Here is a 22,842-nt window from a genome sequence, read left to right on the forward strand (position 1 = left end):
CTTTCAAATAAATAATCTTTAAAAAAAAAAAAGTTAGCTGCTTAGTTCATACTCAAAGCCTAGTTCCTGGGGCGGGTGTCTGGAGTCGTGGGCGTGGTGCTGCTTGGGGTGCTCGGACTGCCTGGGTCCCGTCCCTGCCCCGCTCCTCACCCCGGCTTCCTGCCAGTGTAGACCCTGGGCGGCAGCGCTGATGACTCAGGCATGAGTCCCTGCCGCCCGTGCGGGAGACCCGGATGGAGCTCCTGGCTCCTGGCGTTGGCCTGGCCCAGCCCCTGCTGTTACAGGCATTTGGGGAGTGAACCGGCAGATGGAAGATCTCCGTCTGTCTCTGATTTTCAAATAAGTGAAAGTGTAATCCCTACCCCCACCCCAAGCGACACCTGCCTGCTGTTCAGTGTGCGCAGACTGCCCAGAGTTTAACCCCTGCCCTGCCTTTGTTGCTTATAAGGCTGGGAAGGTAACTGAACCCTGTGCGCCTCGATTTCCCCATCTGTAAGATGGGTGCAGTGATGGCCCCTGCCCTGTAGGCTGTGGGGGAGACGGGCTGCGTTCCTGCTGATGCCTGGACATTTTTGACCAGCACAAATGAGTTTCCCACAGCTCGCTCTCATACGCAAATGTCCCTCCTGGAGTGGGAAGAGGGTCTGTGCCCGGCAAAGGCCGCTCCGGCCGTCATCCCACCTGCTGGTCGCTAGCAGGTGGCCTGCAGTGGTGCCGCCCGCATTCCCAGGCCATCTAAGCGGGCAGCCAGCAGCTGCCAGGCCCTTCCCACGGCCCTGGAGCTCGCTGAGAGTCTGGAGAGACCTCCCACGCGGCCTCTGCCCTGGGGCAGTGCGAGGAGTGGATGGGCAGGTGGCCGCGGCGGCCGGATTCCTAGGAGGATGAGTTAGGCACGGGGAGAGCGTGCCAGGCCCGGCACTGCTCACAGCGGCGTGGAAGGGGAATCAGCCAAGCTTCCCGGAGGCCCGGTGGCCGGCGCCGGGGCGGAAGGCCCGCAAGTAACCCGCAGCCTCTCCCCCCACAGTGGCCCTCGTTTGCCAAGCATCGGAGACCCCGCGCTGCCTGAGCCATGGCCGGGAAAACCATCGTCATCGACCACGGCTCTGCGTTTCTGAAGGCCGGCCTGTCCGGCTGGAACGAGCCCCAGATGATCCTCCCCAGCGTGGTGAACTACATCCCGTGCCGGGAGAACCCTGGCCCCAGCTACGCCCGGCGGCGCGTGAGCCTGGGCGTCGACCTGTGCCACCCCGACACCTTCAGCTACCCCATCGAGCGCGGCCGCGTCCTCAACTGGGAGGGCGTCGAGCACATCTGGTCCTTCGTCCTGGAGCGGCACCGGCAGGAGTGCGAGGACGCCCCGGTCATCGTCACCCAGACCCCGGGGCAGGGGCCGGCGGACCGGCACAGGACGCTGGAGGTGGGGCCGCAGGGCGGGGCGGGCCGCGGGGCGGGGCCACGGGGCGGGGCTATGGGCGGGGCGGGCCACGGGGCGGGGCGGGGCTGGGGCTGTAGGGCGGGGCGGGGCAGGGGCTGCGGGGCTGGGCTGGGCTGGGCGGGGCTGCGGGGCGGAGCGGGGCAGGGCTGGCAGACCTGGGCCTGGGGCCGCGGGGCGGGGCGGGCCGCGGGGCGGGGCCACGGGGTGGGGAGGGCGGGGCTGACAGGCCTGGTCCTGGAGCTGCGGGGCAGGGTGGGGCGGGCGGGGTGGGGCGGGGCTGGCAGGCCCGGGCCTGGGGCCGCGGGGCGGGGCTACGGTGCGGGCGGGGCGGGGCTGGCAGGCCCGGGCCTGGGGCTGCGGGGCGGGGCAGGGCTATGGGACGGGGCCGCGGGGCGGGGCGGGGCTGGCAGGCCTGGGCCTGGGGCTGCGGGGCGGGGTGGGGGCCCGCAGCTGGCAGGTCCTGTGGGGTAGGCATGGGCCTCGGGGCGCTCTGGGGCTGTAATGCCCGTGGTGTGCCCTGGGTTTGGGGGCGACCCACTGAGTGTCCCCCGCCTCCGGGCTGCAGGTCATGTTTGAGCTGCTCGATGTCCCGGCCCTGCTGCTGCCCAACCAGATGGAGATGTCGCTGTACGCCTCGGGGCTGCTCACCGGCACCGTGCTGGACTCTGGCTATGGCCTGACCCGCGTGCAGCCCTTCCACCTGGGCCGCACCTCCCCCTCCAGCTGCAAGACCATGGAGTTTGCCGGCCAGGACCTCGCTGCCTACCTCCGCAAGAGCCTCTTCAAGGACGACTGCGACCCGCACAACCTCTTCCAGCTGGAGACGGTGACCGGCACGCAGATGGGCAAGTGCTACGTGCCGCAGAACCTGGGCGAGGCGCTGGACTTCTGCCAGAGCCTGCCGAGCGGCGCAGACGAGAGCAACACCTACCTGCTGCCCGACGGCACGTCCGCCGAGCTGACGCCCATGCAGCGCCTGGCGCCCGAGATGTTCTTCAGCCCGCAGGTGTTCGACCTGCCGGGGCCCAGCGTGCCCGACATGGTGGTGGAGTCCATCAAGACGTGCGAGGCCTCCACGCACGAGCAGCTCATCTCGCACGTCATGGCCTGCGGCGGGAACACGCTGTACCCCGGCTTCACCAAGCGCCTGCAGAAGGAGCTGTCGGCCGAGCACTTCGCCTCCGCCAAGGCCACGCTCTGGGTGGGTAGCAACAGGAATTTCAGCGTCTGGCTCGGGGCGTCGCTCATGGCCCACCTGTCCACGTACAAGTCGGAGTGGATGACCAGGGAGGAGTACGACGAGGGGGCCCGGGTGTGAGCCGGTGGCCTCTCGAGGGGCCTGGGGACGAGATGGTCAGGGGGCAGGGGTGGGGCGGGGTTAGAGTTAGCTGGCTTTGGATGTTTCTTGACTCTGAGTTTTTATCTTGTTGGCAGAGTGGGCTCCAGGCTGAGGGCGGATGGGGCGCCAGCCCTGGACCCTGTTCGGGGAAAGCCTCGTCCAGGCTGCTTGGTCATGGAGGTGGGCGTGACCCTCGGCGGGCCTCCCCCGTGCCTAGAAGCCACCCTGTGTTCGCTGGTCCTTTCCTGGGGTCATCCCACTGGGCTCGGTTGGTTAGGTTTTAAGTGGGCCGAGAGCGAATAGTAACAGATCAGCTTTGATTGGGGGCGGGGGGTGGGGTGGGGGGGAGTTGAGTGTTCTAGTCTTTCAGGCTGTGTGGCCTGGGTCGTCTCTGAGGGGCGCCTTTCCCGCCTGGGGCCTTGTTTTATATACGCAAATAAACATCCGGTTTGGAACCCGTGCTGTGCTGGCTTCTGTGATGGATGGGGGGCGGGGATGGGGGCGCCCCAGGGCCGGTGTGAGCCTGCGGGGGCCAGGCTGAGGGGGTCCAGGAGCAGGGCGGCCTCGGGCCCCCCACTGGTGCGTCCTGTCGCTCCTCCCATCCTCCTGGGGACTGTCAGCCATGCCGTGCAGGTAGATAATCGCCACCCCCTATTGGCCAGGGAGGAGGGGCCCGAAAAAAAGTCTTCACGTGGGCAGAGACAGAGACCACCAGGGCTGCCAGGGTCTGTGCCCTACCCTCCGCCCCCCACAGCCCAGTGTGAGGCCCTGGCTCCTAGACGGGGCCACGTGACGAGGTTCTGGCTCAGTTCTGTGCACCCAGGACCCTTCACCATTGGCTCACGGGAGGCAGAAGATGGGGCAGAGGCTGGGAAGCCGGAGGGGGGTGGAGGAGCCGGACGGGGGTGGAGCAGGGATTTGAACCCAGGTCCGCCTGTACTAAAGCCCGTGTTGTTACTCCGGCGCCAGGCTGCCCTCCCAGCTTTCCAGGCCCTGTTGTTCCCTTCAGCCTGGAAATGCAGCTGGGCGAATTGCCGAGGTTTGAGCAGAGGCCACTTGTGGCTGATGTCGAGGCTCGGGCATCCGGGGCCGTCCTCTTGGTGCTCGGCACCTGGGACATCTGTGCAACCCGGGGAGGGGGCAGAACTGCACGCGAGGGAGAGGAGGGCCGGGCACGGGGTGTTTTCTTCGCTCATTTAGCTCCGGGCAACTGTCATCAGAGCTCTCGTTCTCGTTTTATTCTGAATGTAACATTTAACCTTTCTGTGCAAGCATCAAATCTCCTGCCTGGTGTATAATTACCAACTTTTCTTGGCTTTCTCGCCCCCCTCCCCCACCCCGAAAGCTTTTAAAATTCCCTCGCTGCGTACCATCGCTCTCCTCCGACTCGCCAATTAAACTAAAAATAGCAGCTTGCGCGGGGCTGTGCAGGCTGTCAGCCTAACGTGGGCACGCCAGGCCTGGCGGGGTGGCACGCGGTGCCCAGACATTGCCTGCCGGCTCCGGCACGGCCTGGCAGCTGCTCGGAGCTGGGGGAGGCTTTGCCGCTGCCGGGGGTCCGGGGCTCCGTGCCAGGGGCAGCCAGGTGCAGGGCGGAGGAGGCAGGGTCTTGGCAGCTGGGCGAGGGGTGGGGTGGGGCTGGCGGCAGAGACAAAGGGAAAGGCCCCCAGGCGGTCCCTCCCCGGTGGGGAGGGGGCCCTGCCAATGGCTTCCGGTGCCAAGGAGGGCTGGGGCTTGGCACCCTTGTGTTCGGGCTGGGGTGGGACCAGAGCTTTAGGTCCTGCGGAGGCCGGGAGCTGTGTCAGAGTGAACACGGAGCCCTCCTGGCTCCCGGAGACAGTTTTATCGCCTCCCCCCGTGCTGTGGTTTGAGTGGGATTTGGTGGCCAGAGAGGAGCCCAGAGTTCTACAGGTGCTGTGAGGTGGAGACCTCAGCCAGGCACAGGGCTCGGAGGCGGGGCCTGGGGGGGACTGGGTGCGAGGGGTCATCGGAGTGGACCCCGAGGGTGATGACCCGAGGCTGAGCTGACAGGGCTGCCTGATCTGGGACTGTGAACCTCGAGAGCCATGAGTGCAGACAGAGCCCTTTGCTGGGTAAAGTGAGCCAGGCCTGGGTTTACATCCTCGGGTTCAGAAGCTGACCGAATACACCAGGAGGCACAGCGGGCTAACGCCCTGGCCTGCAGTGCCGGCATCCCATATGGGTCCTGGTTAGAGTCCTGGCTGCTCCTCTTTCGATCCAGCTCCCTGCTGTGGCCTGGGAAAGCAGTGGGAGATGGTCCAAGTGCTTGGGTCCCTGCACCCGCTTGGGAGACCCGGAAGAAGCTCCTGGCTCCTGGCTTCGGATTGGCCCAGCTCTTGCTGTTGTGACCATTTGGGGAGTGAACCAGCGGATGGAAGGTCTGTCTCTCTCTCTCTCTCTCTCCTTCTCTCTCTGTGACTCTGCCTTTCAAATAAAAAAATAAATTAAAAAAAAAATAAGAGTCCTGGGTATAGCTTGGAGAGGAGCCCGGGGAGGGAGGGGCAGAGCAGTGGCTGGAGCCGTGCAGACAGGCCTCCTGGCAGATCCCAGTGTCTGGGCCCTCGCCCCACTCTGACGGCTTGGATTGGGAAGCTGTTAGGGCAATACGTGGTTGTGGCTAACAGATCTTCCCTCGTGTCAGCTGGCAGTGGCTGCCAGGGGTGTGGTGCACCCTGGGTCTAGGGGACGGCGGGCGGGGAAGCCCGGAGTGCAGGACTCGTGGGGAACCGGCTCCAAGGTGGCCACAGCAGCTGAACTCACGGTGAGGGCCAGGTGCACCCTGCCCTGGGTGAGCCGTCCACTTGGCTCCTCCTGCTCTTCTTTTCGGCACTGCCCTGCGTGGACAGCTCCCTGGGCTCAGCACCTGCTTCTCGCCACACTGAGCGTCTTCTGCGCCAGGAAGCCGACCGGGATTGACAGCACAGGGCTCTGGTGTGGCAGCCAGACAGACATCAGCTGGGCTCTGCTGCCTGCTTGTGCTGTGTGGCCTGGGGCAAAGAACTTCCCCTCTCTGGTTCTGTGGGTTCACCTGTAACGTGGCAGGGATAACACTTAGCTCATGAGGTTAACGTGGGGATTACAGTCCAATAAACATTCTCTAAGCATCTGTTATCCACCTTGGGCCCTTTTCTAAATGAGAAGAATGTCCTAGGGTTGCGTGTTTAGCCTGTAGTTAAGGTTCCAGCGTCCTGGTTCGGAGTCCCCGGCTCCAGCCGACCTGGGAGGCACTCAGGATGATGGCTCCAGTAATCGGGTTCCTGCCCCCACGTGGGAGGGCTGAGTTCAGCCCCTGGCTCTGGCTCTGTTTGGTCCAGCCCAGCCCTGGCCCTTGCAGGCATCTGAGGAGGGAACCAGCAGGCAGAAGCAGCTCTCTTTGTCTGCCTCTCAGATAAATGTGAATGTTACGTTGACAAAGCAGCTTAGCAAGAGGCTGGCACATAGTAGGTGCTCAATACGGGTTCTTTTTCGGGCTGAGTCTGGAGCGCGAGGCCAGGAGGTGTGGGGCTCGCTCCTGCTCCTTGCCATCTCCTCTGTTGGACAAACATCTCCGTGAAAACCTTAGGCTCCCCAGATGCAGCTGCTCTTGGGGTCTTTCAAGAGGCCCTGAAATAAGAGTGTGGAGCCTGGGCCCCCTTCTCCTTAAGACGGCGTTACCTGCTCTTGCCCAGGTCAGCCTGCTCCTCCTGGCCGTGGTTCTCGGCTCTCTCCTCCGCAGTGAGCTCCCTCCAGGGGCAGAGTGGTGCTGACCCTCAGGAGGACCCGCGGAGCTGAAGATGCAGACCTGCTCCCCCCAGTCCTGCTGAGCCCCAGCCGGGTGCTGCTGGGGACGCGGTGCACAGACCCGAGTCCCACTCAAGGGTTTGCTGGGCGGTGGGGAGACGCGGAGCAGGTCGGACCGCTGCCTCCCGTGTGATCCTGCTCCGAGCCAGCAAAGTCAAGTTCCTGGAGGGACAGAGGGTGCTGGGGGAATGGTTCCCGCTGGAGCCATTGGGCTGGGGAGAGGGCTGGCTGTCATCCATGTTTAATTTCTCCAGGGTCTCCATTATAAATTCCATAACTCCACCGTCCAAACATGACTAATTCCTGGGACTGCAGCCCCCACCGGGGAGGAGGAAGCCCTGCACTGCTTTGCTGTCTTTTTATCACCGCTAATAAAGGCTCTGCAGTGGGAGTTTAGCTGCCGGAGGTGGTTTTCTTATGCACGTGGGCTCCCCTCCCCGACAGGGCGTCTACACAATAAAGGCTGGGCCTGCTGGGCTGTTTTCCAGTGGCTTTGTAACGTCCCGGCCTGCAAAGCTGTGGGTTTGGGGGCCGTTGGCCGAGAAAAGGCCCCTGCGCCCAGGGTTAATTGGGCTTTTGATGAGTCCGACAAGGGTAGGACGCTGTGTGATTTCTGGAGCGAAGAATGGGTTGGATGGAAGTCAACAGAGCAGAATTGCAGGTGTCATGTTGAGTCTGACGAAGAGCGCGTGAATCTGGACACGGGCCCTGGCCTGTTCGGCATAGCAGTTGTCGGCAGGTGGGCTGTGCAGGCGGTGAAACCAGGCGTGGTGTCGCTTCACTTCCGGCCGCCGTGCAACCCCGCGGTCGCATGGCCTTGGTGGCCGAGAGCTTGCTCTTTCTTTCGGGTACTCTCATGGGTTTCACTGTGCGCAGAGCCAGGGGGGTCTGGGGTTTCCAGTCGCAGCCAGAGGCTGGGGGCTGGAGTCCGTGGAGGGGACCCCCTGCCCCCTGCACTCCGGAAGGCCCCAAGAGCCGGCTGCACAGCTCACCCGGCACCGGGCTCCGCAGAGCTGGCCTCTGCGGTGTGCGCCTGCCCGGAGGTGGTTAACAGGTTGAACGTGAAAGGCATCGTCTCTTCCAGCTCTGGGCACGTAGAGTACAGGACAGAATGTCAGTGCGGGCCCGGGGCTCTTAAACAAAACTGGTGACCTGGTGGCCAACGCCTTGAAAGTCGGGTTCACCTTGGATGAGCCGGAGCAGCAATAGATCATCTCCCTGCCGCCTCGGACTCCAGGGGCACCGTCACAGCCACCACGTCTCCCCTGGTTCCTCCCGCCCGCCTGCTCCCACCCCGCCCTGGGCGGTCTGTTCTCAAGACACAGGCCACATCAAGCCTGCCCAGGGCCACGTCGTGTCACACGCGCCTGGCCCCTCTGCCCTCTGGCCCGCCATTGGCTCCCATCTCCTTCAAGGCCAGAAGCCCACTGCGTCCTCCAAGGCCCAGCTCGGTCTGCTCCCTGCCACGCCTCGGCCTCCTTCATCCCTCGCCATCCCCAAGCCCCTCTGGCGTGGCATCCCCAAGGGCCTGCACCCTTGTGGCTTCCTCTGCCTGGACCACCCGCCCTGCACCTGCTGTGCACCGTCTCGCCCCCTCCAGTCTCTGCTCAAATCGGCTTCCTTGGCCCCTGCACCTCCACGAGGGGGGAGCAGCCTCCGCCTCGCGTCCCCTCTCTCTGTTTCAGTGTGTTTTCTTTGTTTCTGGACATATTCTTCCCCCTCCCCAGGCCAGAAGCGCCATGAAGCAGGGCTCGGGGGTGTGGTCACTGCTGTAGCCCCAGGGCCTGGACCACATCGTCCCCGCCCCCTGAGCAAGCGACCAACTCTCCCCGCAGTGGGGGTCCATAGTCCACGTGGAGATCGGGCTCTCCTTTCTCTCCCAGGACCCAGCAAACGTGTGTGGCTCCAGTGCCCAGCAGGAGGCACCCAGGTAAACATTTGTAGGCTTGCTTGAGTGAGAGATGGGCGTGGCTGCCCATTGACTGACATCCTAGGAGGTTAGAACCCCACCCCCCACTCCCCACCGTCCCGCTGCAGGGGCGCCCACTTAGGCCGCAGCCTGGAAGAACTTTGCCATGGGCAAGTGGGTCTGATCACGGAGTAGAGGAGGAGCCCCGGGACACGACTGGTGACTCAGGGTGGCGCAAACGTCACCATCAGGTCATCTCATGGGATAACGCCTGTCTCTCTTTATTGAACACCTTCTATGGCTTAGGTGCTGGAGCCACGAAGCTGAGTGGCTCCTGTCCCCAAGGGGCTCCGTCTAGACCCCGCTGTCACCACCTGACCAGAGCCATCAGTGAGCCAATGTCAGCCGACTGTCCCCCCTCCCACTGGCCCTCCCCTGGCACAACCCCCCACCCCTGCCCCCGGCTCCGTGCCCCACCTCCTTCCCCTCCACCTTGCTCCCTGGCACTTGTTGCTGGTTCCGCTCCCTCTTTCACTTCGATTTGGCTCTACACGCCATGGCCTGGCTCAGGGTGTGCCCCAGGCCCTGGCGCGCGAGGATGTGGAAGGGTCATCTATTGCTCAACTGTTTGGGGAGACGGAGCTTTGTGTCTCTCAACTCAGCCACAGCTACTAGAGCCCCGGGGACTTAGTGTTCTGGAGCAACACCAAGGCCGGGTGGGAGAATGACGGTGGGTGGTTTGGTGGGAGACGCAGGGTGAAATTCCAAGTCCACTCTGAGCCTCGGCTTCTCCTTGACGAGAGAGGACGGGGAAACCCACCTTGGCACAGCCAGGCCAGCACCCGAGGGCCCTGTTCTGGCACCTGCCTCAACGGAGCAGTGCAGCAAAGCTCACAGCTGTGCTCTCTGGAGCCACAGGCCTGGGTGCACGCCCTGGCTCTGTCACTCCCCAGCACGTCCATGACCTTGGTTAAGGCACTTGACCTAGGGGCCCGGCTTAGCAGGTAAAGCCGCCTCCTGCAACACCGGCATCCCATACAGACATCTGTTTGAGACCCGGCTGTTCCACTTACAATCCAACTCCCCGTGAATGGCCTGGGAAAGCAGCAGAAGATGGCCCAAATGTTAGGGGCCCTGCACCCACATGGGAGACCCAGAAGAAGCTCCTGACTCCTGGCTTCAGATCGGCCCAGCTCGTCATTGTGGCCATTTGGGGAGTGAACCAGGGAATGGAAGACCTCTCTCCCTCTCTCTATATAACTTTCAAATAAATAAAATAAATCTCAAAGAAAAAAAAAGCCACTTGACCTTGCCATGGATGGAGCCTGTCATCTGCACGGAGGGGGGGGGGGTTGTGGGAGGGCTCAGTGTGTCCCCCACGTGACACACGGCTTCTCTGGGGGTAGTGTGTGGGGCGTGGCCATGGGAACATGCAGGGCGTGGTTTGCTGGGGAATGTGAGGCGCGAAAGTTTTTAGAGTGACAGGAGGAGGATGAGGAAACTGCTGGGATGCTGTCCTTGGCTGCAGAGCTGGACGCCGGGGACGGAGTCTGGGCGAGGTGAGGGGGTGCTGACGCACAGGCTCCCTTGCAGAAGTAAAGTCCTTCAGAAAGTTTGTGCAAAGTGGAACTCACGCTTTTTTATTTATTGGAAAGGCAGAGTAACAGAGTAAGAGAGGCAGAGACCTTCCATGCACTGGTTCCCTCCCCAGGTGACTGCAATGGCCCGGGGGCTGGGCCAGGCTGAAGCCGGGAGCCAGGAGCCTCCTCTGGGTCTCCCAGGTGGGTAGCAGGGGCCCAAGCACTTGGGCCATCTTCCACTGCTTTCCCAGGTGCGTTAGCGGGGAGCTGGATCAGAAGTGGAGCAGCTGGGACCAGCGCAGTGGCATATCGGGTAAAGCCGCTGCCTGCAGTGTTGGCATCCCATAAGGGGGCCAGTTCAAGTCCCAGCTGCTCCACTTCAGATCCAGCTCTCTGCTGATGAGTTTGGGAAAGCAGAGGAGGATGGCCCAAGGGTTTGGGCCCCTGCACCCGCGTGGGAGACCTGGATGAAACTCCTGGCTCCTGGCTTCAGCCTGGCCCAGCCCTGACTATTGTGGCCATCTGGGGAGCGAACCAGTGGATAGAAGATCTCTCTCTCTCTCTCTCTCTCTCTCTCTCTCTCTCTCTCCCTGCATTTCAAACAAATAAATAAATTTTAAAAAATGGAATAGCTGGGACTTGAACTGCAGCTTCCATAGGAGATGCTGATGGGCAGCGGCTTAACCTGTGCCGTGACGCCGGCCCCTGGAACTTTTAAAAGCAAAGTTTATTTTGGTGCCAAAAAAAAAAAAAAAAAAAAAAAAATTGAAACCCACACCTACAAAGGGTCTTCAAAGAGTCCGAGAATGAGCGAGCTTCTCTTTGGCTTCCATCTGTCTGTGCCGCGTTTGCATCGCTCTGTGCTTCTGTGCCGGCTGAGTCCCACGGTCGTTCTGCGCCGAACCCGCCCTCCGTCACCCGCAGGCTTTGTGTCCGTCTGTGTTTATTGTTGATGCTTATTGGTGAGGGCTTGACAGAAGTGACTCCCTTGGCGCTGTGACGAGTCTCCCGAGTGACAGCTTGGTGGGGGGTGGGGGTGGGGCCTGGTGCAGGTGCCTCCTTGGCTGGGGCCGGCAACAGCAGAGGCCAGTGTCCCTTCCGGCTCCTCAGCTTACAGACGGGGAAACTGAGGCTTAGGGACACCCATGGCTGGTGCCAGGCCCCTCTCCTCGGGGCCACGGTTGCTGAGGGCTCTGTCCCCTGGCCAGGGCTGGAGGGCAGTGGGGGTTCTGTGGGCGGCCCTGAGGGGCGTGGGGGGACTGTCGCCGGCGTGCCACTCTGATCCTCTCTTGGGAGATGCGGATTGTGGTTCTGTGACATCTGCGACTTCCTCCACACAAGAAAAAGCGTCCTGGATCCGCCCGGTGCCGCCCCCCCCCATGTCCGGTGCCGCCCCCCCCCCCCCCCCCCCCCGATCTGCACGCCTCCCTTGCTGTTACCGAATGTGTTCCGCTGGGTTCACAGCAGCTCGGAAGCGCCGTCGTAAATAATTAAACTCCACTTGTCACGGGGGCCGCAGGGCCCGGTGAAGCCACAGCGGGCGCAGGAGGTGGGAGTCTGCGGCCAGCTAGGCTGCCTCTCAGCCCGTGACCTTGGGCCTCGGCTTTCCCGGGTGTAGGGTGAGGAGGTGGGGGCAGGTGGTCTGCAAGCCCCCGCCAGCTCTGACAGCCAACAGCGCTCAGCTCCAGTGGGCGTGCATGTGGGCAGGTCCGACACGCAAGGCTCCCGTCTGCGCATCCTTCCAGGGGTCCACGACTCAGCACAGACAGGCAGCCTGAGCTCCACACGGTCTCACCAGTGAGGGTAGCAAACCACCTGGCTCCTGGCTTCGGATCCGCGCAGCTCCAGCCGTTGTGGCCATTTGCAGAGTCAACCAACAGAAGGAAGACCTTTCTCTCTGTCTCTGGCTCTGTCTCTCTTAACTTGGCCTTCCAAATAAATAAATTCATCTTGAAAAAAACCCAGAGACTATAGATCCTTGAAGGTAGAAGAATGTAGACATGTATGTGATGGAAAGCCAAAGCGTAGGAAAGCTGAGGGCTACATTAACGTTAGAGTGTTGATCAGAGTGCATCAAAACAAGGCCTAATACCTGAGACCAAACAGAAAGATTTCAAAATTACTCAAAGAAAATACAGGGGCGATTTCCCAGGTGCTGGAAGGCCGGCTGGGGCTCCTTCAAGAGCAGTCGGAGCCCAGGAGGTTGCTGGGCCATGGGTGGGTCTGGGTGCCCGGAACACCCAGCGGAGGGCGTGGCTTCACCTCAAAGGTACTGGAGCGCCCACTGTGGAGGGCTGAGGCCACGATTCGTGAGGGGCCCTCAGCACGGTCATGGGAAATGTCTGATTTGAAGAGCTGCAGGGGCCGACACTGTGGCGTAGTGGGTAAAGCCACTGCCTGCAGTGCCAGCATCCCATATGGGCACTGGTTCGAGTCCTGGCTGCTCCACTTCTGATCCAGCTCCCTGCTAATGCACCTGGGAAAGCAGCAAGGGCTGGCCCAAGTGCTTGGGCCCCTGCAGCCACATGGGAGACCTGGATGAAGCTCCAGGTTCTTGGCTTCAGCCTGGCCTAGCCCTGGCCATTGCAACCATTTAGGGAGTGAACTAGCAGATGGAAGTGCTCTCTCTCTCTCTCTCTCTCTCTATCTCTTTCTCTCTCTTTCTGTAACTCTGTGTTTCAGATAAATAAAATGATTTTTAAAGATTTATTTATTTATTTGAAAGTCACAGTTACACAGAGAGAGGAGAGGCAGAGAGAGAGAGAGAGAGAGAGAGAGAGGTCTTCCATCCTCTGGTTCTCTCCCCAATTGGCCGCAATGGCCGGAGCTGTGCCGCTCCATAGCCAGGAGCCGGGAGCTTCTTCTGGGTCTCCCTCGCAGGTGCAGGGGCCCAAGGATTTGGGCCATCCCTTGCTGCTTTCCCAGGCCACAGCAGAGAGCTGGATTGGAAGTGGAGCAGCCAGGACTTGAACTGGCACCCCTATGGGATGCCGCCACTGCAGGTGGCAGCTTTACCAGCTCTGCCACAGCTCCGGCCCCAGTAAAATATTAACAACAATAACATCAAAACAAAAAACTCTAAGGGGCTGGCCTTGTGGTACTTCAAGCTAAGCTACCTCCAGCGACACCAGTACCCTGTGTTGGATCGCCAGTTTGAGTCCTGACTGTTCTACTTCCGATCTAGCTCCCTCCTACTGCGTCTAGGAAAGCGCTGGAAGATGGCCCAAGGCCTTGGGCCCCTGCCACCCCCGAGGAAGACCTAGATGGAGTTCCTGGCTCCTGGCTTCAGTCTGGCCCAGCCCCCATTTGCGGAGTTGACCAATAGATGGAAGGTTTCTCTCTCTCTCTCTCTGTCACCCTGCCTTTCAAATAAATTAATCATTTTTAAAAGATTTATTTATTTATTTGAGATGCCTCAAATTCATAGACAAAAAAGGGAGAGAGAGAGAGAGAGAGAGAGAGAGAGAGAGAGAGAGAGAGATTTGCTGGCTCACTCCCAAATGGCCACAATGTCCAGAGCTGGGCCAATCCGAAGCCAGGAGCCAGGATCCTCTTCCAGGCCTCCCTCCTGGGTGCAGGGACCCAAGGACTCAGGCCATCCTCCACGGCTTTCCCAGGCCACTAGCAGAGAGCTGAATGAGAAGTGGAGAAGCTGGGACTAGAACCAGTGCCCATGTGGTGCCAGCGTCGGAGGCAGAGGCTCAACCTATAGCGCTGGCCCTTGAATAAATAAACCTTAAAAAACAAAACCAAACCCCAAAACACTATGTGTGGATTTTAAAACTCTTGGTACAGAAGGAGATTCTGTTTTATCCTTTTCTGAAGAGCTACGGGAGAACCGTGGCGGAGCCGCCTGGAGTTCAGGTTCCCTGGCCCCTCTCCACCTGAGGCAGAACCCCTGGAGTGCGCTGGCCTGGCCTGGGCGGCCGTGACAAATCCTGCAGCCTGATCTGTTGTCAGGCACGTTCTGGGGCAACAGGTTCAAGGTCAAGGTGCCAGCTGGGCTGGCTTCCTTGTGGCCTCCGTGTCCTGTCCCCTGCCCAGGCACGTCCTGAGTCCCTGCTCTTCTCATAGGGACACCAGTGCGTGGGAAGGCCCCGGCTAACGGCCTCGTTGTTCCGTAATCACCCCTGGAAGACTCAGCCTCCGAATCCTGACTGGTGCCTGTCTGAGGTGCTGGGGCTCGGGTCTCAATCCAGGCCTCGCCCCCAACCCCCTTGTCCTTTGTCAGTGGTCGGGCCTGTGCGGAGCTCCCGGGGAGGCTTCTGTGGGGCCAGCAGGGCCTGGGGGGCGGGGTGGTGGGTTTGCAGATGGGGCAGGCCCCTCCCCCCAGTCCTCAGGTTCACAGATGGGGAAACAGAGCCCGTGGCTGGGGTTCGTCCTGCCTGACGACCCACCGTAGTGGTGCCGCTGGTCAGAACTCGTGCAGGGAGCATGGCTGTGTGCAGGAACCACCCTGTCACTCCTGGTCCACGCTGCTGAGCTAGAATTCTGGCGGTGGCCTTGCTCACCACCTGGATGGCCTCACTTGGCCTCCCTGAGGGTCTCAGTCTGCTCGTCTGTGAAGTGGGCTAATCGTCCTTGCTCAGCTCCCAGGTGGCTGTGAGGATCTGATGACGTTCTGGATAAGGAGATTTAAATGCAAGGCCGGTTGCTATCCTAAAGCCTGAAGTTCCCCGGTGAGAGGGAGGCCCTGCGGTGGCCAGATGGCCCGGGGACTGCCCGGCTTCCGGATCCTGGCTCTGGAGCCCTCGCCCGTGCCTGTTGCCCTGAGCTCACCAAGGGGCAGGAGAGGAGGACTATACGTCTCTCCTCCACTGCCTCTTCCATGTCACAGGGCAAGCCTGGCCCCTTCCAGGCCAAGAGCAGCTGGCCGGAGGTGGCCGGCTTGGTGGCCGAAGCAGCACAAAATGGTGTCCGGGCCCCTCCCCCTGCAGGCCCTGGCTGAGGTCTGGGGAATGGGTGTCTTTTTATTTTTATTTTTAAAAAAATTATTTATTTAGGGGCCAGTGCTGTGGTGTAGTGGGTAAAGTTGCCACCTGCAGTGCCAGCATCCTGTACGGGCGCCAGTTTGAGTCCCAGCTGCTCCACTTCCAATCCAGCTCTCTGTGATGGCCTGGGAAAGCAGAAGATGCCCAAGTGCTTGGGCCCCTGCACTCCCATGGGAGACCCGGAAGAAGCTCCTGGCTCCTGGCTTTGGATCAGCGCAGCTCTGGCCATTGCGGCCAATTGGGAATGAACCAGCGGATGGAAGCCCTCTCTCTCTCCTTCAGCTACTCCTCTCTCTGTGTAACTCTGACTTTCAAATAAATAAATAAATCTTTAAAATAAAAAGACTTAGATTCAATTGACTTTTGATTTTTCATATTTATTTATTTATTTATTTATTTATTTTTTATTTGACAGGCAGAGTTAGACAGTGAGAGAGAGAGAGACAGAGAGAAAGGTCTTCCTTCGTTGGTTCACCCCCCCAAATGGCCACTGTGGCCAGTGCACCGCGCCGATCTGAAGCCAGGAGCCAGGTGCTTCCTCCTGGTTTCCCATGCGGGTGCAAGGGCCCAAGCACTTGGGCCATCCTCCACTGCCTTCCGGGCCACAGCAGAGAGCTGGACTGGAAGAGGAGCAACCAGGACAGAATCCAGCGCCCATATGGGATGCCGGCACCGCAAGTGGAGGATTAACCAAGTGAGCCACGGCGTCGGCCCCAGATACAATCAACTTTAAAAAAATTTATTTATTTATTTGAAAGGCAGAGTTACAGAGAGAGAGAAAGAGAGGTCTTCCATCTGCTGGTTGGCTCCCCAAATGGCTGTAATGGCCGGGGCTGGACCAAGCTGGAGCCAGGAGCCAGGAGCTTCTTCCGGGTCTCTCACATGAGGGCAGGGGCCCAAGCACTTGGGCCATCTTCTGCTGCTTTCCCAGGTCACATTTGCAGGGAGCTGGATAGGAAGTGGAGCACCTGGGACTCAAACCGGTGCCTGTATGGGATGCCAGTGCTGCAGGTGGTGGCTTTAACCCACTGTGCCCCAGTGCCGGCCCCAGGTCATCTTGCTTTATGTTTCTGGAATGTTCATCAGGACCTGAGGCGCTCTGCTTGCTGGTTCCTGGCTGTCTCTCTACATCCCCCTGCTGCCGCCGCCGCCGCCCACTTCGCTGTGAGCCCTGTGAGCCTCGGTCTGTTTCTCGGAGCGCTGTGGCTGGGTTGACCATGGTGCTTGGCACAAGGCTGAGGCTCTGGAAGGATGCATGGGGTCATCTCCCAAGCCTCCAGCTGGCCAGTGCCTGGAGGACAGCAGACCCCTGTGCGTCCATCGGGTGCAGGAGGCGCAGGTGTGTCACTGGCCTGAGCCCCCTGTTTGGCGTCCCTGGGGCTGATCCAGATGGACTGAGAGCTGTGACTAGAGACCAGGCCTTGCAGGGCCCGGAGAGGTGGGTGTGGTCACTACAGTAGGAAGGGGCAGAGCGTGGCTAGAAGGATGGGTGCCCAGGAGCTGCTGGGTGTCCACCACCCAGCTGCGGGCCACTCCAGCTCCCACTCCCAGAAGTGAATGGAGAGGGAGAGACCTCCCCCAGGGGAGAGCCAGGCCCCCAGGGGCTGCACCAGGGGAGGGCTGATCAGGGCAGGGGAGGGGAAGAGAAGCACAGCAGAGCCCCGGGGGGCAGGGGCGAGGTCCAGCCCCCAGGGAGGCCAAGATTCTGGTCCCCGCTGTGCCTGCCTGGCGTGGCCTCCCCACCAGTGGCTACTGTGGCCTGGCAGCCTGGGACCCACGCAAACTCTCCCCTGTGATGACAGCAGGAAATAATCAGAGGCTGTTTCCTGGGTGGGCAGGGGGGCAGCTCCGCAGCTGTGTGCCCGGGGCTGTGATTGCCACCGCCTTGCGGGCGGGTGGGGCGGGATGGAGCCTCCCTGGGTGGCCTGGACACTTGGCCAAGGCTCAGCCCACACCCAGCTGTGCCTGGGGGGCAGTGTTCACAGGACTCGTGGGATGGGGGCTGGAGGACACCGCCTGGCTTTCTCGCCATCCTGGTCGCTCAGAGATCCAGGCTGTGCCACAGTCTCTTCGGAGATCCCGGTGGCTTTGGGCCCCCGATGCCCACGATGCTGTCTGCTCACCCTTCACTGACTTCCTGTCCCCACCTGCCACGGCCCCACTGCCTCGCGAGCTTCCTGGGGTCAGCCCCTCCACGATGAACACGCTTGGATCCAGCCCCGCGTCGGCTGAGCTCAATCTCAAACCAAGGCCAGCAGTGGGGGTGGGGGAGGAGTGGGTGCTTTTCTCTTGGAGGGACACAGGTGCAGAGAGGTGCAGCGGCTTCCCTCAGGTCACACAGCCAGAAGGGAGGAAGCTGCTCGGAACCCAGGTCTGCTGGGACGACGGGGGAGGGGGAGGAGGGCTGGGCCGTCCGGGAGGTGAGGGCAGCACAGGGCCTGGGCACAGCTTGTCCGGGGGCTCCTCCACCACTCTGGTCTCTACTACTAAAAGGTCTCTCCCAGGGCCCTTGGAATATGCACCTCGACCTCCACGCCAGCGCCAGCCAGGGACGCAGCGTCATCCAGGCTCATGAATAAGTGATAAGCTGCGTGGTGGCTGAGGCCAAAGCCCTGGGTGGGCTGGGCAGGCTGCTCTGCTGGCTGACTCCTCATGGAATGTTCTGGACTCACAGATCTCCCCCTACCGGGAAACCCTGGGCTCTTAGAGGAGATGGGGGCTGCGCTTGACTGAAGGGGCCGTGGGGATCTGCATGGCAACGAGCCCTGCCTTTGGGTTCTGGTCCACTTCCTGATTGCGCCCGGGCCTCCATGGCTTGGCTTGCACCTCGAGAGAGGCCAGAAGGACAAACGTGTGCTCAGGGCTCTGACTCTGGTGAAGGTGGCCGGCAGGATCCTGTGTCTGTCCTGGGGGGTAGAGGGAGCAAGAGAGAGGAAGACTGGGAAAGATGGGGTGAGAGAGAGAGGTCTTCCACCCACTGGTTCACTTCCCCAAATGCCCACAGAAGCCAGGGCTGAGCCAGGCCAAAGCCAGGAGCCAGGAGCTCCATCTGGGTCTCCCACACGGGCAGTAGGGACCCAAACACTTGGGCCAGCTTCTGCTGCTTTCCCAGGCACATTAGCAGGGAGCGAGACTGGAGGTGGAGCAGCTGGGACTTGAACCGGTGCCCATATGGGATGCTGGAGCTGCAGGCGGCGGCCTTACCCGCTATGGTGTTCCTTTAGCTCACCAGCCACCACACTGCTGACTGGGGGCGGAGCGGCTTCTTTTAGAAACGTCCATGTCCATCTTCACTCCACGGCCTCCACCTGCCTGGGTGAGGGCCACGCACATCAAAGGGAGTCCTCTCCCTTCTCTAAAGTCAACAGACCCCAGGTGCCAGTCACACTCGAAAAAAAAAAAAAACTACCTTCAATAACAGCGTTCAGACCAGTGCCTGACCACTCAGCTGGACACCATGGCCTGGCCAACGTGACCCAGGCGCCATGGTTCCCAGAGACCCCGGACCCCTGCACTTGCTGTGTTCTGTCTCAGGCCCTGAGCAGGTGGCTGCGCTGTGGCCAAGGACGCTCCGGGAGGCGCTTCTGTCGATTCCATTCTCTGCAGTCAACTGCACCCAGTCCCTGGCACCCAGGAGGTGCTCAGTGCACTCCCGTGGACGCTGAGCCTCCCAAGGGCTTGGAGTTTTGCCTGTTTTGTCCACGGCGGACCGTACATTCGGTTCTCAGCGGTTGTTTCTGGACTGTGTGAGCAGCTGCTCCAGGGATGCCTTCGGGGCTGAGGCCCAGGTGGACTTCCACCACCTCTGGCCTCCTGTCTTCCAGAGCCTGGCCTGAAGCCCCGGCCTGGCCGAGTCGACAGCCCCTCTTCTTCCTCCTCTGCCTCACGGAGTGTGGCCTGTCCTCTGAGGCCCAGCTTCAGCCCAGCCCCCACACCCCAGAAGCCCCCTCTCAGCCGGTTCAGCCCTCGCCACCTGTTCCTCCGCCCTCCTCTGGCTCCAGCAGAAAGGACACTGGGTGCAGCAGCGTCAGACCCAAGGCTGGAACTGGGTCCTGGACTCAGCTTGCTGAGTCAGGACGAGGCGACATTCAGTCCGTAGCAACTGTCCATCCATCCGTCCACCCATCCATCCTTCCATCCATCTGCCTGTCCATCCATCCGTCCACCCATCCATCTGTCCACCCATCCACCCATCCACCCATCCATCTGTCCGTCCATCCATCCATCCATCCGTCCACCCATCCGTCTGTCCATCCTTCCATCCATCCATCCATCCACTCATCCATCAACTATGCATCCTCCCATCCACCCATCCGTCCATCATCTATGCGCCCATCAGGCCAGCCATCTGTCATCCATCTGCCCCTCCATCTCTCCCGTTTAGAATTTAAGCTGCCCGAGGGCATCACGGCAAATGCTCAGTCGTATGTGTTCACCCGTTGCCTGATGCACCTGCTTGTCCAGCATCAGAGACTGTGTGGCCAGGTCAGGGGAAGCCTGCCGCTGCCTAGGTGGGAGCACCGGGCCCAGCTTGCTCCCACCTCGGTGCCAGCAGCGCCCTGCCTCCTCTGCCTGCCACCCCCTCCTTCTCCAAAGCCAAATTCACAGAAAGAATCGAATGAGGTCAGAAACGTGGAGCCTCCACGCGGGCACATTGCAGGTAGGGCGAAGGGCGCTTTGCTCTGGAGATCGAGTGATGAGAAGGCACTTGGAACGACGCGTCGCCCGGATGGACGTTTAATTATCCTATTATAGGACAGTAACTGGGCGTTAGGAATCTTTATACCTATTAATAGGGTATTAAACAATGAATTATCCTGAACAATTAAAATTAATTACAGTTCGTGGAGTTAATTAAATTATTCCTTTAATAGGACAAGTGGCTAAGCAGACAGAAAAATGAAGAACCGGTACCCCGGAAATCTGCAGGAGTGGGGGGAGGGGGAGAATGGGAGGCCCTCACTGGTTGGCCCTGCTCCAGGCTTGTCTCCTCCCCACACCCCTCTCTCCCTCCCTTCCTTCCTCCCTCTCTCCCCCTCCTATCCTCCCTCCCTCCCTCTTTCCCTCTCCCCCTTCCTCTCTTCCCCCCTCCCAGCCCCCACCCTCTCCCTTCCTCCCCTGGGAGCCCCGGGACGCATCAGCCAAATGCTGCCCCTCCCGGAGTTCTCCAAGGGCGAGGGCCAGCGCGGTGTCAATGCTGTGTCCGAGTCAGCTGGCCAAGGCTCTGCCTGGCTGTGTGACCTGGAGGGGGTCACGCTCCCTGAGCCCCAGCTCCCTCGTCTGGACAGCGGCACCCACTCCCTGGGGCTGCTGGGTGAACACACGAGCTACTCTGTGCAAGGCTCCCCGTGCGGCACCAGGAGCACCGTGGGTGCTCGAGAAACGCTCGTCAAGGTGACCGCCGCGGGTGGCCTCGTGTAGCTGCTGCGGGGACAGTGACCGTGACGCTGACCCGGCTTGTGAGGGTGGAGCGGCGTTTCGGGAAAGGAGCCCTCTTGTGGGTGCTCAGGGTGGTGGGCCTTGGCTGGGTTGACACGTGAGGAGTGCTGTGGCGACGGAGAGCGAGGCTCCGTCCAGGCTGTTGTCACCCACGTGGAAGAACATAACCAGGAGGGGCCGGCGCCACGGGGCCGCACGCACCCCAAGGGGGCCTCCAGCCCCAGCCCAGCCCAGCCGGTGGATGGCTGCGACCTCCTGGACGCATCGGCTCCGGGAGAAGCCCTGAGCTTGCACCCAGCGAGCTGCTCTTGACACCTTTTTTTTTTTTTTTATTTTTTTTTATTTTTTTTATTTTTGACAGGCAGAGTGGACAGTGAGAGAGAGAGAGACAGAGAGAAAGGTCTTCCTTTTGCCGTTGGTTCACCCTCCAATGGCCACCGCGGTAGCGTGCTGCGGCCGGCGCACCGCGCTGTTCCGATGGCCGGAGCCAGGTGCTTATCCTGGTCTCCCATGGGGTGCAGAGCCCAAACACTTGGGCTATCCTCCACTGCACTCCCTGGCCACAGCAGAGAGCTGGCCTGGAAGAGGGGCAACCGGGACAGGATCGGTGCCCCGACCGGGACTAGAACCCGGTGTGCCGGCGCCGCAAGGCGGAGGATTAGCCTGTTGAGCCACGGCGCCGGCCTTCTTGACACCTTAACGCCCGGAGCCTGGGCAGATGGCACCTGCTCCTTGCTGCTTTCGGCCCCTACGTTTTGGGGCACTTTGTCACACAGCAGATGGCAACTGGCACAAGCCGCCAGCAGGGTCTGATGGTGGAGGGGCTGGTGGGGCTCCTGGGAAGGTCGCTCCCTGCACACAGCCAAGTGGTAGTGTGCATTTATTATGCTCCAAGTGCCCCAGTGTTGCACTCTTGGAGTCCTGCAAGGAGGGTAGGATTATTATGCTAATTGCAAAGATAAGAAAAGTGGGGCAGCTCTAAGTCTCTCCCCAGTCACGCAGCATGGAGCTGGGGTTTGCCCCCAGGCAGCTTCTTCACTGTGGCAATCGCTGCCTCCCTGGGGGCCAGAGAACCGCAGGTGCCTGAGATGAGGATGGATGGACGCACAGACGCGTGGAGTTCAGGCACCCGGAGAAAGGTGGCGAAAGGAGCAGGGGAGAGGATGGGAGGAGCCGGCCTCAGTGCCCTGGGCAGGCAAGCACAGTGGAAGGAAAGGTCCAGAGTTGCCTGCCTGTGACCCCGTCCGGGACCCTGGGTGGAAGGTGGTTCCAGAACCGGGGATGGGAAACCCCAGGAGGGGACAGTTTGGAGCAGAGGAGGACAAGGGGGGGGTGCATAGGAGCTGAGCTCCTGCTGGGCTGGCAGGTGGCTCAGGGTTAGAGCCCTGGGGACTCCCTGCCGCCCGCCCCCATAGCTCAGGCTGCACCGTTACTCACTTGCCTGACTCCCAGGTTCCAGACTCCAGGTCTGTGCCATCGCTGGTCCAGCAACGCCAAGCACGCGGCTTGACCCACGCTGATGTCCAAGGGGATGTTGGTGGCAAGAATGCCCGGGCACCATGGCCTGAATTCAGTGCGGCACACAGGCTGCTCCTGGGTGGGTGTGATGGGGTGCGCTGTGGGCCCTCGTGTGGACTTCCCAGGCACCTGCTCCCGCCCCAGCCCCGCGACACCAGAGCGGGGTTCCTGGAGCAGCGAGGCTGTCAGAGCAGAGGGCTGCCGGCTCCGGGGGGGGGGGGGGGGGACACAGGACCAGGCCTGGTTCCAGCTGAGGCTGTGAGGTCACCTTGGGGCCTGGGGAGGGAGTTGGGAACCACGTCACATTTTAGGCTGATCTTGAAGTGGTCGTTCTGTGCAGCCTGAGAATGGTGTCATGAATATCCAAGGCCCTGGGCAGAAAAAAGGTTCCCCGCCTTGTAACGCGTGCACCTGCCCAGCCCTGCTCCCGGACGGGACCTGGGGTCTCGAATCTGTTCGGATGAGGGGCGGCGGCTCAGACAGGGGCGGAGAAGTCCAGCCCGAGGGCGGGGCCCGCGGCTGAATTTTCCAGCTCTCCAGGCCGAGCCTCCCAGAGGAGTTGTGGGGAGCAGAGCATGTGGGGTCCGAGGCTGCTGCTCCTCCAGCAACTCTTTTTATTATTTTCAAATCTAGGGCCTCTGGGTCCTGTGAGCATGAAGTTTCAAGCCACGTCTGGTGTGCCAAGAACTGTAACTTTATTTTTCTATCACTGAACGGAATTTCTGTCCCAGGCTCCTTTTCTGCCTGAGGGCAGAAAATGTAATCTCAAACAATTCCAGGTAAACTCAGTCATTCGGGAGGGAGGCTCGGGCCGCCCCTCCCTGCCTGCC

At 61.1% G+C, this 22,842-nt stretch overlaps 1 protein-coding gene across 1 annotated transcript; it reads left to right on the forward strand.

The window, feature by feature from the left end:
• Positions 1-1,069: 1,069 nt before the first annotated feature.
• ACTL8 (actin like 8) lies at positions 1,070-2,753 on the forward strand. The gene is made up of 2 exons (XM_062193119.1): positions 1,070-1,417; positions 2,001-2,753. The coding sequence occupies exons 1-2, from the start codon at positions 1,070-1,072 to the stop codon at positions 2,751-2,753; spliced, it is 1,101 nt and encodes a 366-aa protein (XP_062049103.1).
• Positions 2,754-22,842: the final 20,089 nt, after the last annotated feature.

Source organism: Lepus europaeus, chromosome 5, assembly GCF_033115175.1.
Source record: "Lepus europaeus isolate LE1 chromosome 5, mLepTim1.pri, whole genome shotgun sequence".
Lineage (NCBI taxonomy): Eukaryota > Metazoa > Chordata > Mammalia > Lagomorpha > Leporidae > Lepus > Lepus europaeus.